This window comes from Bemisia tabaci, chromosome 2 (assembly GCF_918797505.1).
Source record: "Bemisia tabaci chromosome 2, PGI_BMITA_v3".
In the NCBI taxonomy this organism is placed as follows: domain Eukaryota; kingdom Metazoa; phylum Arthropoda; class Insecta; order Hemiptera; family Aleyrodidae; genus Bemisia; species Bemisia tabaci.
The window spans coordinates 72,899,652-72,915,110 of NC_092794.1; the positions used below are offsets into that span (position 1 = coordinate 72,899,652).

Genomic DNA, 15,459 nt, shown 5'->3' on the forward strand with positions numbered 1-15,459 from the left:
TTATACTGCCGTGCTAAGGAGGAACGCCGTATGAACATTCGAGAGTGGCCAAATTTCCTTTGAAAAAGTTTTTATTTATGAGGGGGATTATGAATATTTTTCCTTGAAATTTTCAGGAACTTTGGATCGAAATGCAAAACAATATTCTCTGAAAAATTGGAAGAAAAATATTCATAAGAGTACCAGAGAATTCGCGTTTCATCGAAGAAAATTTGGCGACGCCTGAAGGTTCATACGGCGTTTTTCCTTAGCACGGCAGCATATCTCTGTGCATACAAATTTAAGAGGTTCTAAAAGTAACTCCATTGGTTTTTTCGTGAAATTTTCTTGCAGAAACACCCCTTGAATCTTAAAATATGATGAAATAAACATTAAAATTTGCAATTTTGGTCAAACAAATTTTGTCCGAACTCTCCAATCGTCTCGATCCACTGTGCGCCGCTACCCTTCCTGCCTCGACGCCCCGTCGATGCTGTCACGATGCACATAAAAATGCAAATATATACTTAAATGCAAACGTAATTGCAGCGGCGATCGGCCCTTCGCGGTGGACGACGACGGCGTCGTGGACGTGGACGCGGGGGGGGGGGAGGGGGGAGGGGGGAGGGGGGGGGTCACCTCGCTGTGACGCGACGTGACGTGACGTGACGCGCTCGCGGGCATTGTTGCCGGAAAGTGCTGGAAAATCAGCACTTTTCCCTATTTACCTCCATGTAAAATGTCCAAATTGTATCGCACAGACTGCGGGGTGATTATTGGAATTGATAGACAAAGCGATGGATATGTCGAGGGCACATAGTAAAACCAGGCATTTTGTCAAATGCCTAGGCAAATAGTCAAATATTCTTACTTAGATTGAGATTCTGATTCTCTTCCTAATTTTAGACAAAATAATTCGTTGCTCCTGTAAGAAAGAACTCTCTGTAAAAATATGCAGCATAAACCCTTTTATTGTTCGCCTATATATTTTTCTATTATGATTTTTAACTACTGAATTTATCAACTTTTATTATTATAATAAAATAAAAGTTAGAGTTTTTATATTTATCTCTTTATTTTTATTTATATTGTTTATTAACATTTTAGGTTTGGTTCCCTATGTTTTTTCTTGTTCTTCACATTTTGTGTTTTCTATTAGTTTTGGTTTTCCTTAATCCTAATTTCGATTTCGGCAGTTTATTTGTATTTACAAATATTTGTCTTTGCTATACTACTATTTAGTAGATGAGTAAAATGACATACCATTAATTTTATTAAATTTGGTCTATTAAGATTGGCCCAGTATGTATTTTAAACGATTTTTAGTTTCTGAACGCATTTTTATCTTAAAATTTTCCGCAAGCCCTATAATATCAATTTTTTAAAATTTCAACATTTGAATGTACAAGAGGCATTTGAAAAGAAAGGAACAAGGTGAGTTCGCGGATTTGAAGAGATAGTCTTCCCAAAATATTGAAAACCCGTGATCTCCTCGCCATAAATTTACAGAATTCTGTAAAGTGTTAAAATTTGACTTCCGACCGAGGCGTTTGATAGAATGCCTGGTTTGACTAATTGCCCTCGACAGATATAAGAGATAGAGGGAAAATGGGACGATGGCGAAGCGTGAATGATCGATTATCGATATTCCCCATTTGAAGCTTTGGTAAAGAATCGATAGTTAAAAAGTTCGTTGTGAACAACCGGTTGATCGATCATTTACCGTAAGTTTAAATGGCAGATCAATCTATACATCGAAAGTAAGCCACGCCACTGGATCCTACTGGTGAAAGCGGGTGGTTGCAACGGACAAAGTAGGTAAGTAATAGACTGACTAACGGCAACCGACAAGGAGACCCTACAGTTAGTCCATCATTTTTCCCCTTAGCTATAAGAACCACGAATTTCAACCAATAGGATCGCTCCCACATTTCCTTTTTCTTCTTTGTCTATCGCTTTGTCTATCAAATTCAATGATCAGCCGCCTGGTGACCTTGCTCGGGGAAAACGTTATAGTAACAAATTGACGTGCCCAAAAGAGCCAACGTCCGAAAGCGCGAACCCCAAAAAGGAGATATGATCAGCCCAAAAACGAAAAAGAGGGTGTCGCGACTCACCCCTAAAGCGAAAACGCCAAAAATGAAGGGAAAAAATTATAAAGGGAAAACATACACATGACTTTCGTCATCGCCTTACTTAGGAATAGGGACTTTAGGGCGGATTTCCGTAAATACTTCGTCTTTGAATCGTTCCTTATGAATCCGGTCTAATCTGCCATGCTGAGGAAAATCGCAGTATGAGCCTTCAAACGGTGCCAAACTTCCTTCGCAGAAATACATATTTTTAAGAGGAGATTTGACAACATTCGAGAGCTCATACGGCGTTTCTCCTTAGCACGACAGTAATGGTCTGCCGTCCACAAGAAAAATGCCGTAACTCCAATCGAGACTTGGACCTTCTTCTTCCACACATACTGTTCTATTACAAGAAAACCTGATGCTTTATTTCGTAAATTTGAAGTCTAAACGGTATGCCACAACTATTTTAAAATCAAGGAGGATCTATGGTCGTTAGTTTTTCGTTAGGTGATGAAACATTTCGTCCGTTGAGAGCTGAAAAAATCCAGACTGGAATGGACCACTAGACAAGGTACGAAGTTAAACATTCTGATTCATGTTTCTTATCTGGGCAATTTAATTTTTTACGAGAGAATGTTTGTGCAGATTCATTTGAAAATTTTGAAGAATTTATTTCGCACTAGGGAGAAGATTTACTGAAATTTACACAAAAATCCGCACAACTGCTTTCATGTAAAACATTAAATTGCCCGATTAAATTTTGGCAATAGCTGGCTTGGTTCCTCTCTGTTTTACGTGGTCCTTGGAGGAACAAAGCATTCCTCGGAAAATTGGCAAAGTCGAAATATGAATGAGTAATAGTCAGGCACAATTGGCAACGCTGGAATTAGTAAGGCACCAAAGAAACAAGCAAAGCGCCCTCAATTAGTGCACGCTATATGAATCTCATTTTAACGCCTGCACGGATACAACTATTTGAGCTGTACGGATGTCCGCATTGCATACGCACGAAGTTGAAGGCGTTTTAATTCTCCAGGCACACACAGCTTCACCCACACGGCCACGGCTCACGGCAGAGCGCGGAGAGGAAAGAGCAGAACAATATGGAATTACTATTAAGTACTTTAATCCTATTAATTGTAAGAGGAACTATGTCTCACGCAAACCATATGCACATAGTTCCTTTCAGCATAAATACGTCAATATGGTCTTTTCTCAATCGTACCTACTCGACTTCTTTTCGATCAGTTTCCCCAATACGACTAGGAAATCATGTGCATGTTTCTCGGTTTGTGATGTTTCATATCGACGGTGAAACTACCAAACCACATATCGACGGTGAAACTACCAAACCACGTATCTCGGTTTGCGACGTCGCATACTTCCTGTCATACTTTATTTTTTAAATGAAAAACTACTTAACGTCTAGTCTTGAAAATTTCTGTGATTTTTCCTCTTCGTGCGGAAAAAATTCTGTGAAAATGAAGGAATGAATGAAAGTGAAGGAAAGTGAAGGAATGATATTGAGTTGGTCGACTTCAAAAAAATAAAATGCGAGCGTAGATTTTTAAACACCGCAAACGAGATACGTGGTTTGGTAGTTTCACCGTCGGTATCTCGTTTGCGATGTTTAAAAATCTACGCTCACATTTTATTTTTTTGAAGTAGACCAAATCAATATCATTCCTTGAAATTTTCACGGAATTTTCTCCACACAAAGAGGAAAAATCACAGAAATTTTCAAGACTGGATGTTAAGTAGTTTTTCATTTAATAAATGAAGTATGACAGGAAGTCTGCGACGTCGCAAACCGAGATACGTGGTTTGGTAGTTTCACCGTCGATATGTATATACCTTCGTGCATTTCATTTTTTCGAAAGACGAATTCCGCGCGGTCGCCGTTTTGCTCAAAATTGTATGCCTTTTTATCTGGATAATCCTTTGAAAATTTCGCACGTCTTTACGTGCGAAATTTTGGGGTTACGTTCCTTCGTCCGTAAGACGACGGTTTACGTCAGTGAAGTGGCATGCTTTGCGATATATAGATTGTTCTGCTATTCAAGCCTATGGTAAAGAATCGACTATTAAGGTGTTCGCTGCGAACATCCTGTTTATCGATCCTTTTCCATAGGTTTAAATAGCATAACAATCGATAGATCGCAAAGTACGCCACGCCACTGACGTAAACCGTCGTTTTACGGACGAAGGAACGTAACCCCAATTCAATGTTGCAAAATTGACTCAAACAATTCATTTATTACAAGAATGTACCTGTGCAATTTTGGTCCAAAATGTCTCTGATTTTTGCATGAGATCAGATGGAAAATCGGATAAATTTTTAGTTAGATATGCCCGAGAGCCTACAGTTAATATTGTAATTTGCGAGGGGAAATTTGGCAACATTAAAATGCAGTTACGTTATTCCGCGGCAGAAACAATGAAACGTCAAAAGTATCTATCCAAAATTAAAATGGAAAAAAAAGTATCCGAAGAAAGGACGAATCGTTCCAGGCAACTTTACAAATCATGCTCAGATACAAACCTAAATTTGTTGCAATTTCGAGGACCGGCAACTTTGTAATACATTTAAATAATCAATGTATTTTTCGGAGAATTGAAAACGTAGCTAAGAAATCAATAATTGTCAACTTCATCGACAAAATACGCAACGCTCTAATTAGGTTGAAGTGTAAGGGAAACATGCAAAGCCGGCGTGCCGCTGATGAAGCGGTGTGTGCCTGGAAAGTCAAAACGCCTTCAACTCCGTGCGTATGCAACACGGGCATCCATGGAGCTCGAATAGTTGCATCCTTCAGGCATTAAAATGAAATTCACAGTGTTTGTCGCATGCGATACTAACTGAACAGGGCGCTTTGCTTGTTTTTCGTGCCTTAACTAATGCAAAAGCTGCCAATCGTGCAAAACTATTACGGATTTTTATCTTGACATTGTTCTGACAATTTTCCGAGGAAATGTTTTTTTTTTTTACTTTACAGGGTTGCGACAAAATTTGGAAAATGAAATTCCCTGACATTTCCCTGACACATTTTGGTGAAATTCCCTGACAATTGAGGATATGGCAAATAGTTAAAAAAGCATAATTGAAAATAGTATTCAGGCATAATTTGTAGTTCGAAACCTCAAACCCATTTTAGAAAGCAAATAAAGAAGATTTAACAAATTTCCTTTGATATTTTCGACATTTCCGTCATTTTCCCTGATGCCGAAATCACACGCTGAATTTGGCAGCTGAATGTGGTAGTCAAAAGTCAGCGCTCAACAGCGGAAATTTCACTAATTCGAGTTATTTTCATCCAATTGTGTGTCAAATCAATTCGAATAGTTCAGACAAATCCGGCATTATCCGATGGTCGCTGAGAATCGTTGCTGAATTTTGCGCGTGACGCGCAAAATTCAGCAACGTTTCATTTTCTTTCGTTGTCGGATGCTAAGAGGCTCCTGTCTGGGCATCCTCGACTTCAATGGCTCAACTCAACCATGACTCAACCATAGACGTGCGAAAGGGGAGTCCAGGGGGGCCCGGCTCCCCCTAGAATTGAAAAGTATCATCTGCTCCCCCTCAAAAAAAAATTTATAGATGTTTTGAATGCAACAATTTGAAAGTATTTGGTGCTGAAAGTAAAAAAAAAGGTAAACATTCTGCAGAAATTGATGGAAAATCTCCATCATAAGAGCTTCAAAATGAGTCCAAATAGATTTAAATTTTCAAAAATTTCCCGGGGGAGGCCCCCCGGATCCCCCTCTGTGCTAGGGGCCCGGGCCAGAAAACTGGTACCAGGGCCCGAGATGGGATGTGGCGGGCCTGATCAGAGCCCGGTGAGGCGGGAGTCCCGCAGGACCCAAAGCTTTGTACAAAAAATGTCTAACGCTGCTGATTGCTTTCGGATCATCGCAATGGAGCACCAGTGAAGAGGGCTCATAAAGAACGAATCAACGACCAAGTATTTTCAAAAATCAGCTTTTTCCTGCGGACTGATTGTTGAATTTGATAGACAAAACAGACGTGGGAAATATGGAGCGATCCTATTGGTTGAAACGTGTGGTTCTTATAGAGTAAGGAAGAAAATGATGTACTAACCAATGGGTCTCTCGTGGGTTGCCGATAGTTAGTCTGTTACCTACTTCCTTTGTCCGTTGCATTTGTTTCCACCAATATAGGAGGCCCACATCCCTTTTGTCTTCTTGTCTATAGCTTTGTCTATCAGTTTCAAAAATCAGTCCGCTGTAGCGTCAAAGTGTTGGCGACTCACCACCTCAATACTGTTTAAGTAAAATCATTTTTTTTTAATGGTAAATTTAAACCAGTTTCCTGCCTTGTAACATCCTCTTTGTGGTCTGAAAGGGCCGTAGAGGAGTCTGGGACACCCCCCCCCCCCTTCCTGAGAGTCTCCTTTTAGGGGAACGGACCAAAGTTTAGACTAAGGCACTAAAAATATAAGCCCGGCCCTGAAGAGGTACGTAGAAGACCCACGTAAACAACTTTCAACATGAAACGAGCAGCTGTTATGCATTTTTCCCTCTATTTTTCAGGTAATGAGTGGACTATCTACACGTTTTTGGAAAATACCACGAGAGCGAAGAAATCTCGCACCTGCATGTATTGTTGAAAGGCTACGCGTTATGATCGATGGATAGCATTGCTAAGCTAGAGAATTATCGATAAGGTCACTGAAAACGATTAGACAATCGAGTCGCTGCGGAGTGCATAACCTCATATTTGAAGGCGTTTTCTACTCATAGCAATTCTTCATGTCTGCGTCCGTCCCTGTGCCATAAAAAGGACGTTATGAAATTGGAGGAATTTTAAAACTATAACTACAAAATTCCCTATTTCATGGAGAATCTCGCCACTGCAGGATACCTGTCGGAGGACGGTTACATGAAGCAAATCATATTAGCAACACCACAGGTACTTACGATACACTAATAAACAATTAAATAGCTAACACATTTTTCTCTGAGGCGTGTTATTGTGCTTTAATTTCTATTTTGAGCCCATGACTTGAAAAAAATTCATTATTCAGGACAAAAATTCTGAAGCTCCTCTTGAATGAAAATTTTTGCGGTTCCAATTATGCGTGCGGATGGTATTAATTTAAACAATGCAGATACAATAATCTGGTTGGTTACTTTGAAAGTGCATTGATCGAATTAGCTAATGAGAAGTACAAAATCATAATTCAGGACATGAGGGGGACCTGTTGGAAGTTTATACGCTGGACGATATAATGCTCCTGATGTTAACATTACAGGGTTTTTTATTCGGTAGTAAATTTTTTTTACGGCATCAGGTTTATGGCGAAGCGAAGTTCATTCGGGGATGGAGTAGAAGGAGAACCTACATTTTCTTATGGGGACGAGACCTCTAGATTGATTTATTTACAACACTTCCACGTGAGAGCACGGGAATGCCGCAAATCGCACATTTTACTATATTGCGACCATCCATATAGGAAAAGGGGTTTAAAAACGCAGAGGTGGATTTTTTGGAAGACAAAGTTTATCACCTTATATTGGGGCAAATTGCAATCTGAGTTTTCACTTGCATCGAAATCGACTCAATCTTCGTGAAAATTGCTGATAATTCAGGGAATCCATGGTGGGTAGGTACGTAGTATCGGGGGAAAATATTTCCACCCGACAACCAGACTTGGACTCGTGTGATTATATAGTGGAAATATTTTTTGTGGAATGTAGACTTGAGTGATTTTATACATATAATTCAAAAATTATAACAGATTCCTAAGATTCTTACGCTGATGTAGTCAGAGCCGGATTTACCTACTTGCCGCCTATGGGCCGCCTGTATTTTGCCGCCCCCTTCTCATTCGTTTTGAAACATCAATAAAAACCATCAAGTGAACGTGCCGGAGAAGGAAGGGTGCATAAGACGCGTTTACTAATGTTGGACACATTTTTTACGAAAGCCCTGTCAACACTACCAGCAGAAGTTCACGGAACTTTGCGCGAGAGTTAGGTTCCGTAAATCTATCTCTGTGTAGACAAGGCCTTCCATTTATGAGGAATGAACGAAAAAATTATGAAAGAACAAACATGGATGTGGTGAAATAATTTTAATTTCCGCCGCCGCGCCGCGCCGCGCTGACTGAACTGTGTTTGGCGCAATGCGTGAAGTATTTCTACAGTCTTGTAGGCGCTATGCGTTTCGCGCCGACCGCTGCTGACCGCACTGAGTTTAGCGCAATGCGTGAGGTATCCATGCAGTCTTGTAGGCGCTAATATGTGTTACATTACATGCCAACCGCCGCACCTAGGGCTTCTCCTTTTCATCCCAAAGTTCTCGACATCATTGCTCTCTGCGCCGCGCCGCTCCAGGCCAAATTGCATGTTTGACTTCTCTCTTGACTCGACTAATTAACGGTGCTGTCTCTTGTATCACCGAAAGACGACAAAATTAGAAATTACTATTCTCTCAGGAAATGAGACATTTTGTCACCTTTTCTCGTTTGTACCTACATTTTTTTTTCGGAATCCGATTTTTTTTATACCTAACTTTACAAAAATTGCAAAACTTGCCGCCTCCTATTTGCCGCCATGGGCCTATGTGGCCACCCCCTAAATCCGGCCCAGACGTCCATCTTTGGAAACCTCCGGTATTTTTCTTCTCTGTTAAAAGAAAACTCTGTGAAATCTTCAAGGAATTATATTGATTTGTTCTCCTTAAAAAAAAGAAAAAAAATAAATAAATAACGAAGGAGCGAAGATTTTTAAACATCGCCAACGAGATACGTGGTCTGGCAGTTTCATCGTCGATAAAACCCTTACCCTAGGGCTTCGCCACTTCCCGAACTCTCACGTGACGACGTGAAAAGAGGGAGAGGGTAATCCAGCAGTGCTTTTTCCACCAATCGGATACCTACCTATTGTGGGGTTTTTTGTTCTTTAAAGAACAAAAAAACCCACAATACCTCTCATGATTTGTTCTGTTTGGGCGAGTGACGAAAAAACGTGGAGGATAGGTATACCAATTACGCCGTTCAACGGCTGTCTCTCATTCCGGAGATCTTCCTAGAGCACATCATGGAGGTGAAAAATTCAGAAAACTGAAAGGACGCGGAGACTGGTGAAATGAAGAAGAATTGTGAGCTGTTAATTGTATTAAAAAACCCGGTGACTGTTTTGTTCATATATTCGTGCTTGTCAGGGCAAATGATGATGACAAATAAATGCTAAATCTTTCTAAAATTACTGAGTTTTCCTTGTGTAGTTCCAAATCAAAAACTATGGCGGGGAAAGAGGGAGAGGGAGAGAGTTACAGATTATTGCTAAAGGTTCGCTTCAGTAATAGGGGCTGGGTCTTCATAAAAAAAAAAAAAAAAAAAAAAAAAAAAAAAAAAAAAAAAAAAAAAAAAAAAACACTTTTCTCTTGGGTAAGAATTTTTATATAAAATTTTCACTTTCAAAGATGTTAGTGCCAAGACTTTTCCAATGAAACTAAAAACATAAAAGGTCTGACCAACTGTTGAAATTTTATTTTTCACTTGGAGCAAACAAAATATGAGAGGAAGAACTGCTCACGACAACATTTGAACATTAAACTGTTGTATCGATGGTGTAACTCCAAGTGGCAAAATGAAAATATTTTATGAAAAATAATTAATGAACAAAATTTAGAAAATAAAGAAAAAGTAGCTAGCATTAAAGAAAGGAAACAGACAATTTAAAGTATGAGTCACTATTTACCAAAGAAAATAGGTCTATTTTCTGTCAACAAAATGAATCTATTTTCCGTCTAAAAAATTGATAGGGCTATTTCCTCAAGAAAAAATATCCAAAAACCTGATGGAAAATAGAAAAAAAATTGGATATTTTCTTTATCTATTTCTTAGAAATTTAAAATTCAGAAAACATGTAGAAAAAACACAGAATGTAGACAACAAAATTTTCTTGTATTTATTGTCCGGAACATGGACAGAAAATAGAAGTTTTTTGATAATTTTCCTTTTTCTATTTGATAAATCTATTTTCTTTCCATTTCCTTTCTAATTTATTTTTCTGTTTGGAAAATAGATAATTTTTAAACTAGTGCCGGACAGGAAATAGAACCCTGTGCTACTTGGGACTGGAAAATCAATGTGCTTACTAACCGCAATAAATTGTTGGTTTTCAATTTTCGATCGTATTACCTTTATTCAAAAATATATCATTTGATAGTTTTACACAGGGTTATCGAGGAATATTCTTTAAAAATCACAAAAAAATTATAAAAATTTTCGACCATCAGTTACTCTTCAAAAGAGTAAAATGTGATACCTACTTACAATGTTCTACTTATGTAAAAAAATGCATTTTTTCTAGTTTTCCTATTAATATGTGATCAATGCAGATGTCTATATCCCTTTTAATTACTTAAGCAATATTCAGAATTTTTTGCAATCATAGAAACTGTAAGCTTTAATGTAGTGGACGGGGAAAAAAATTAGGCTCTACAGCACATGTTTTCTCATCAACACTTCATGTAAAACGTGTTGATCATGTTAACAACTTTCAAAATTAACTCATTGGTACATGGGAAATAAGTTTCAAACTTGGTTCACCTTACATCCAGAGAATTCAAACTCCCAGCGTACAAAAAAACCGGAAGCAGTGCTGGCCAAAGTAAACGATTAAATCAAACATTGCATTAGGCAAAAAACTAAAGTTTGGTTCTACACACAGCTTCATCCTTTTCTGATACGAGGCACTTTTTGTCTTATCAAAACAAAAGTTATTGCACAGGAAAATTCTTCTGTCGTGAAATACATCAAAATCAGTTTAGTGCTCAGTTTGAAATCAGTAGAATCTGGACTTTAAAGAGAGAGAAAAGCAAATTAACATGGAAAAATACCATTATTTTCCACTTATGAGTTGAATTTTGAAAGTTTTAATAAGTCCATCATCCAAGGTTGTAAAATGGCAGGAGTTTCCATAGTGCTTAGAACTGACGGTGATTAGGTATTCTACTTCAAGAGCCTCAAAATGAGAACGATGATTGCATCACAATTTATGATCAATTGGTGATACTCTTAATGCATGACCTCAGATCCAAAAATATAAATCATCGCCTCTTCATTGCGCACTTCCCCAAATCGAATGTTTAACTTGTAATGGTCATCGTTTGAGCGTCTTTTTAAAGTTCGGTAAAACCTAAAGGGAGAGGCAGATCTAGCGAGTTCATTAACCGGGATTAAATCTGACTTGGGTATGGTGTCATCAGCTCTGTTTCCATCATAGTCCAGGTAACTGATTACAACTTGTTTTCCATCTTCCTTTAAGTATACTGCACCCACGAATCGATGACAGCATCGACTTGCAAGATAGAGGGCTAGGTAAGTAGATCCACCTGAAAAATGTAAAAAGATATTCGTAGAAAAATTTTAAATATCTTCAGGATAGTCCAAAAGTCCTCCACCACAAGCACCAGGCATTACCCCTGTAACTTTTTTACAGATTAAAAGAGAGACTTGAAATTTTAGTGCCCCTGTGTCTAAAGAAATGACTTTTGGGTAGCCCCAAAATTTAAAGCAGACCAACTTGAAAAGAGGCAAGAACTAGGTATTTATTGGGTGGCAACTAGGTGTTTATAGAGGTGGTGTGGGGCTTTTGGATTACTCTGTATGCTGCTGGGATTTATGCTAAATAATAAAATTTTGCCAAAACACAAGTTGAGTAAGTGTTCTGACTTCTGTCTGAAATGCATGAATGTCAACAAAAACCAGAGCTGAGATTTGCTGCTCATAAAAAGACGTATTATCGCCTTGAATCCGAAAGAAATTTTGTCTGCCTCATGATACTCATTGTCATGAGGAAAGTTCAAGAGTAGGACCATCCAACTTGCAAGATAGCTCCTCAAGTCAGTTGGATCCAGTGATTCGTTGCTGTCGAATTCCCTTGGTCCTGCGACACTCGCGGTGTATAGAAGCCTCCCGCAGTAACCGCAGAGTAGGCACCCCCCTTAATAAGATACAAGAGCATACCGTTCCATGAGTCAATCGCTAACGAATACAACAAAACCGTGCATCGTCTAAGTCCTCTCACAACATCATTACCTAATTTTATCTCATTAGTAAAGAAATACCTAATTGAATTTTGCTAAATAGGTATTTTTAAAATTTTTAAGTACCTTCCCACTTGGTCTACTTCTACATGTTACCGTTGAAATTTGTAATCAGTTATTAACTAGTTAATGTATAGAATAACTGAGGAGACCCGTTAAAGTATGGAATGTCCGACAATTATGTACGTTCATGGGTTATTGTATAGAAAAAAGAACGCCTCTTGGGGACAGTGTGTAATGCTCATCAATGAGAACCAGCATCTGGGGAATGCAGTAGAGGAGAAGGGGCTGCGAGAGGTTGAGTGATTGAGGAACGTCAATTGATAAAATTGTGGAAGGTGATAGGTTTTTGTATCGTATTAAATAAATGAATGTGATTTAAAACAAGAGAGAAAAAAACAAAATTCAAAAATGCCTACAGAGGAGTCACCTATCCTCTGTCAGTCTCAAGCTTATTGTGTAATCCTAGATGTCATTCCTTGTCTTTGTGCAAAAATAAATAAACTTCTGCTCAACGTTCACTGAACGTTTCAGTTACAAATAAAAAAAATTGTCACAGTAAATCAAATTTCGTACTTAAAATTTATTTGATGTTCACTGAACTTTTCGTCTTCAGTATCGCATTGCATTGCATTGCAGGTTTCCTTGTTATGCGACAAACAAAAATTCATACGATCAAACGCTTTCACTGATGGGCCTCCGTGAATCTACAGAATAACTAGATATTCTATGCAATAACTAGTTAAAGTATGAAATAGAAATTCACTTTCATGCTTTAACTAAAACCACCCGTTATTCTATACATTAACTAGTTAATGTATGCATTTACTGAATTAAGCACTTTAATGGTAACTTATACATGGTATTTATGCGATCTTGGCAGAACCTACATCCTGAGAAAAAATTTGTAAATAACTCCTATCTGCTTCTCTACCTCTTTGTGTATCTTTCGGTAACTTACCTCAAGAACTCTGATTCAATAAAATTCACAGCAAAAATTTCTAGTCTTCAATTAACATGGAGTTCTTTTCGTTCCAATGTTGTTGTTTCCACCTCTCAAAAGCTTTGTAGCATGAAAAACAAACTGCTAACTGCTTAAATTCTTATGAATGTATTTTCAGAGAAGAGGAAGTACAAAACATCCGCATACTTAATTAAATTAACTAGAGGTGCAATTACCAACTGTAAGGGCAGCCATCCCTATCTCCGAAGACCAATAGTCCATTGCGGCTACAATAAAGGCATTGGCACTTACAACGACAGTATAAAGCATTGTATACCTCCTCATTTTGCACACGAATCCTAGTTTTGGAACCTTTTGAGCCCTGAAAATAACATTTAAAAAAATTCATGAAAAATATAAATACCTATATTTTTTACGATAATTAGACAATAAGTGCCTACTTGGATGGGAAAAAAAGAAAAAAAAAATAATGGAAAAGTTAAGACAAGAGAATTACAAGAGGACCTGAGCAGGATGATTTTGAGAGTGTGCTCCAAATCATAGGTTCACTATCAACAGTGACAGTACTTACTAGGTATATTTTACATCGTGATTGCCATGTTTCAAAAGACAGAGCAACACAGTGGTTACCATAGTTGCCAACTATGAAAACCGTCATGGAACCAGAGAGCAAAGTTGCTTTGATCCACTCCATCTCTACTATATTCTCAGAGATTGACAGGTAGATGGGCCTTTGGAAATTTCAAGTCCCGCAGGGTCACATCCAAAAAATGAGTGGTGCAGCCGGAGTAGGAAAGCACCAGCTGTGGGCTGATTAGTGAAATTGATACACAAAGCTATAAGCAAAGAAAACGAAGGGAAAATGAAGCAATTCTATTGGTTGAAACGCTTGGTTGTTACATACGAAGGGGGAGTATTGTGGACCAACAATAGGGTCCCTCAGGAGTTGCTGTTACTTAGTTAGTTTCGCTTACCTCCTCTGTCCATTTCAACCACTGGCTCCCACCAATCCTCCACTGTCCCTTGGTCTGTCTTCTTTACTTATACCTTCGTCAATCTATCATGAATAATTAGCCTGCTGGAGTCCCTATAGCTAGAAACTAGCATTAGAAACCATATTCACAGTATGTTAGCACTATGGCAGGTTTGGGACAAGTATCTTTGCCGCATAAAGTCCTTACCAACCTAAGTGCTGGTGAACTCCATCAGTGAAGTACAATTCGAGTGGAAGATTATTTAATTCTCACTAACCATTGAGGATGAAGTTGTGTTAGCAAGAAAAGAAAAGGAAATAAAGTCTTACCAATAAATGGGGAGATAATCAGGGTGGACGCTGCTTCTTCCATCAGTGAGATTTGGGCTATTCCTGGTCAGGTTTAAGTGCTGGGATACTATTAGATTTCTTCTGTGAATTAAGGATAAATATGGACTTGCAATAGAGGTGATACTGCGTAGCCTGGAGCACACAGGTGAAAACATACTGGTTCGTCCCGGAGAATAAAAGTGACGAATGTGACAGATGCAAACAGACCTGGTAAAAATAAAGAGGGAATTCTTTAGAATGTATTTAGATATTGTAAATATTGTCCTCTTCAGTACCGGTAATAAAAGGCTCATTACAGAGAAATTTAATTCATAAAACCTTCAACTGATCGATTATGTACTGGGTGGGTAGACGGATAATTGGTTTTACATGCTCATTAATATTTGAAATTAAAATCTTACAAATAAGACGAAATTAGAAATGAAACACGGTAACACCACAAAATATTTCGAGTGACAGTTAATTTCTGTTATAGGTAACACTATCAAACTCAAAGTGGGACAAGCATAGACTCCTAAGCTTCGAATATCAATTAAAGTCGAAGCTACCGAAAACTATGCAAAAGGAGGAAAACCTGCAACTTTTCAAAAGAAGTTGTGAGACCCTTCTCATCGAAAAAAGCATGTACCTACTTTATAGATGATTTCCAATGCTTTAATTTTATTCTAATGTTGTAATTATATTATATTACAGTGCGTTTGTAATGTAGGTACTCAGCTGATTCTGATCACTATATACCTAAATATTTGACACTATTTCATGTTTCAATTTATTTTGAAATTATAAATAAAGATATGAATAATAAGAAGATGAGAATAAGAGATAATTATTATTATATTAATATTAATCCTTACAAAAAACTTGTTCAACGAGATCACTTTGAGGTTACAATAACAATAAACACCAACGTAGCCAAGACTACGTCATAATTAAAATTTCAAAATATTTTACCCGCCAGATTGCAACCAGATTGCAACTCCAACCAATCCTAACCTCAATTTGAGCATAGAGAAAAAAAAGGAGGTGTTTGCATTTC

At 38.0% G+C, this 15,459-nt stretch overlaps 1 protein-coding gene across 1 annotated transcript; it reads right to left on the bottom strand.

The window, feature by feature from the left end:
- Positions 1 to 9,553: 9,553 nt before the first annotated feature.
- Positions 9,554 to 15,399, bottom strand: LOC109032028 (transmembrane protein 186). Its single transcript, XM_019043924.2, has 4 exons — positions 15,278 to 15,399; positions 14,403 to 14,630; positions 13,315 to 13,460; positions 9,554 to 11,421 (listed from the first exon to the last, which is right to left on the bottom strand). Exons 2-4 carry the CDS (start codon positions 14,576 to 14,578, stop codon positions 11,105 to 11,107), a joined length of 639 nt encoding a protein of 212 aa, XP_018899469.2. The 5' UTR covers positions 14,579 to 14,630; positions 15,278 to 15,399; the 3' UTR covers positions 9,554 to 11,104.
- Positions 15,400 to 15,459: the final 60 nt, after the last annotated feature.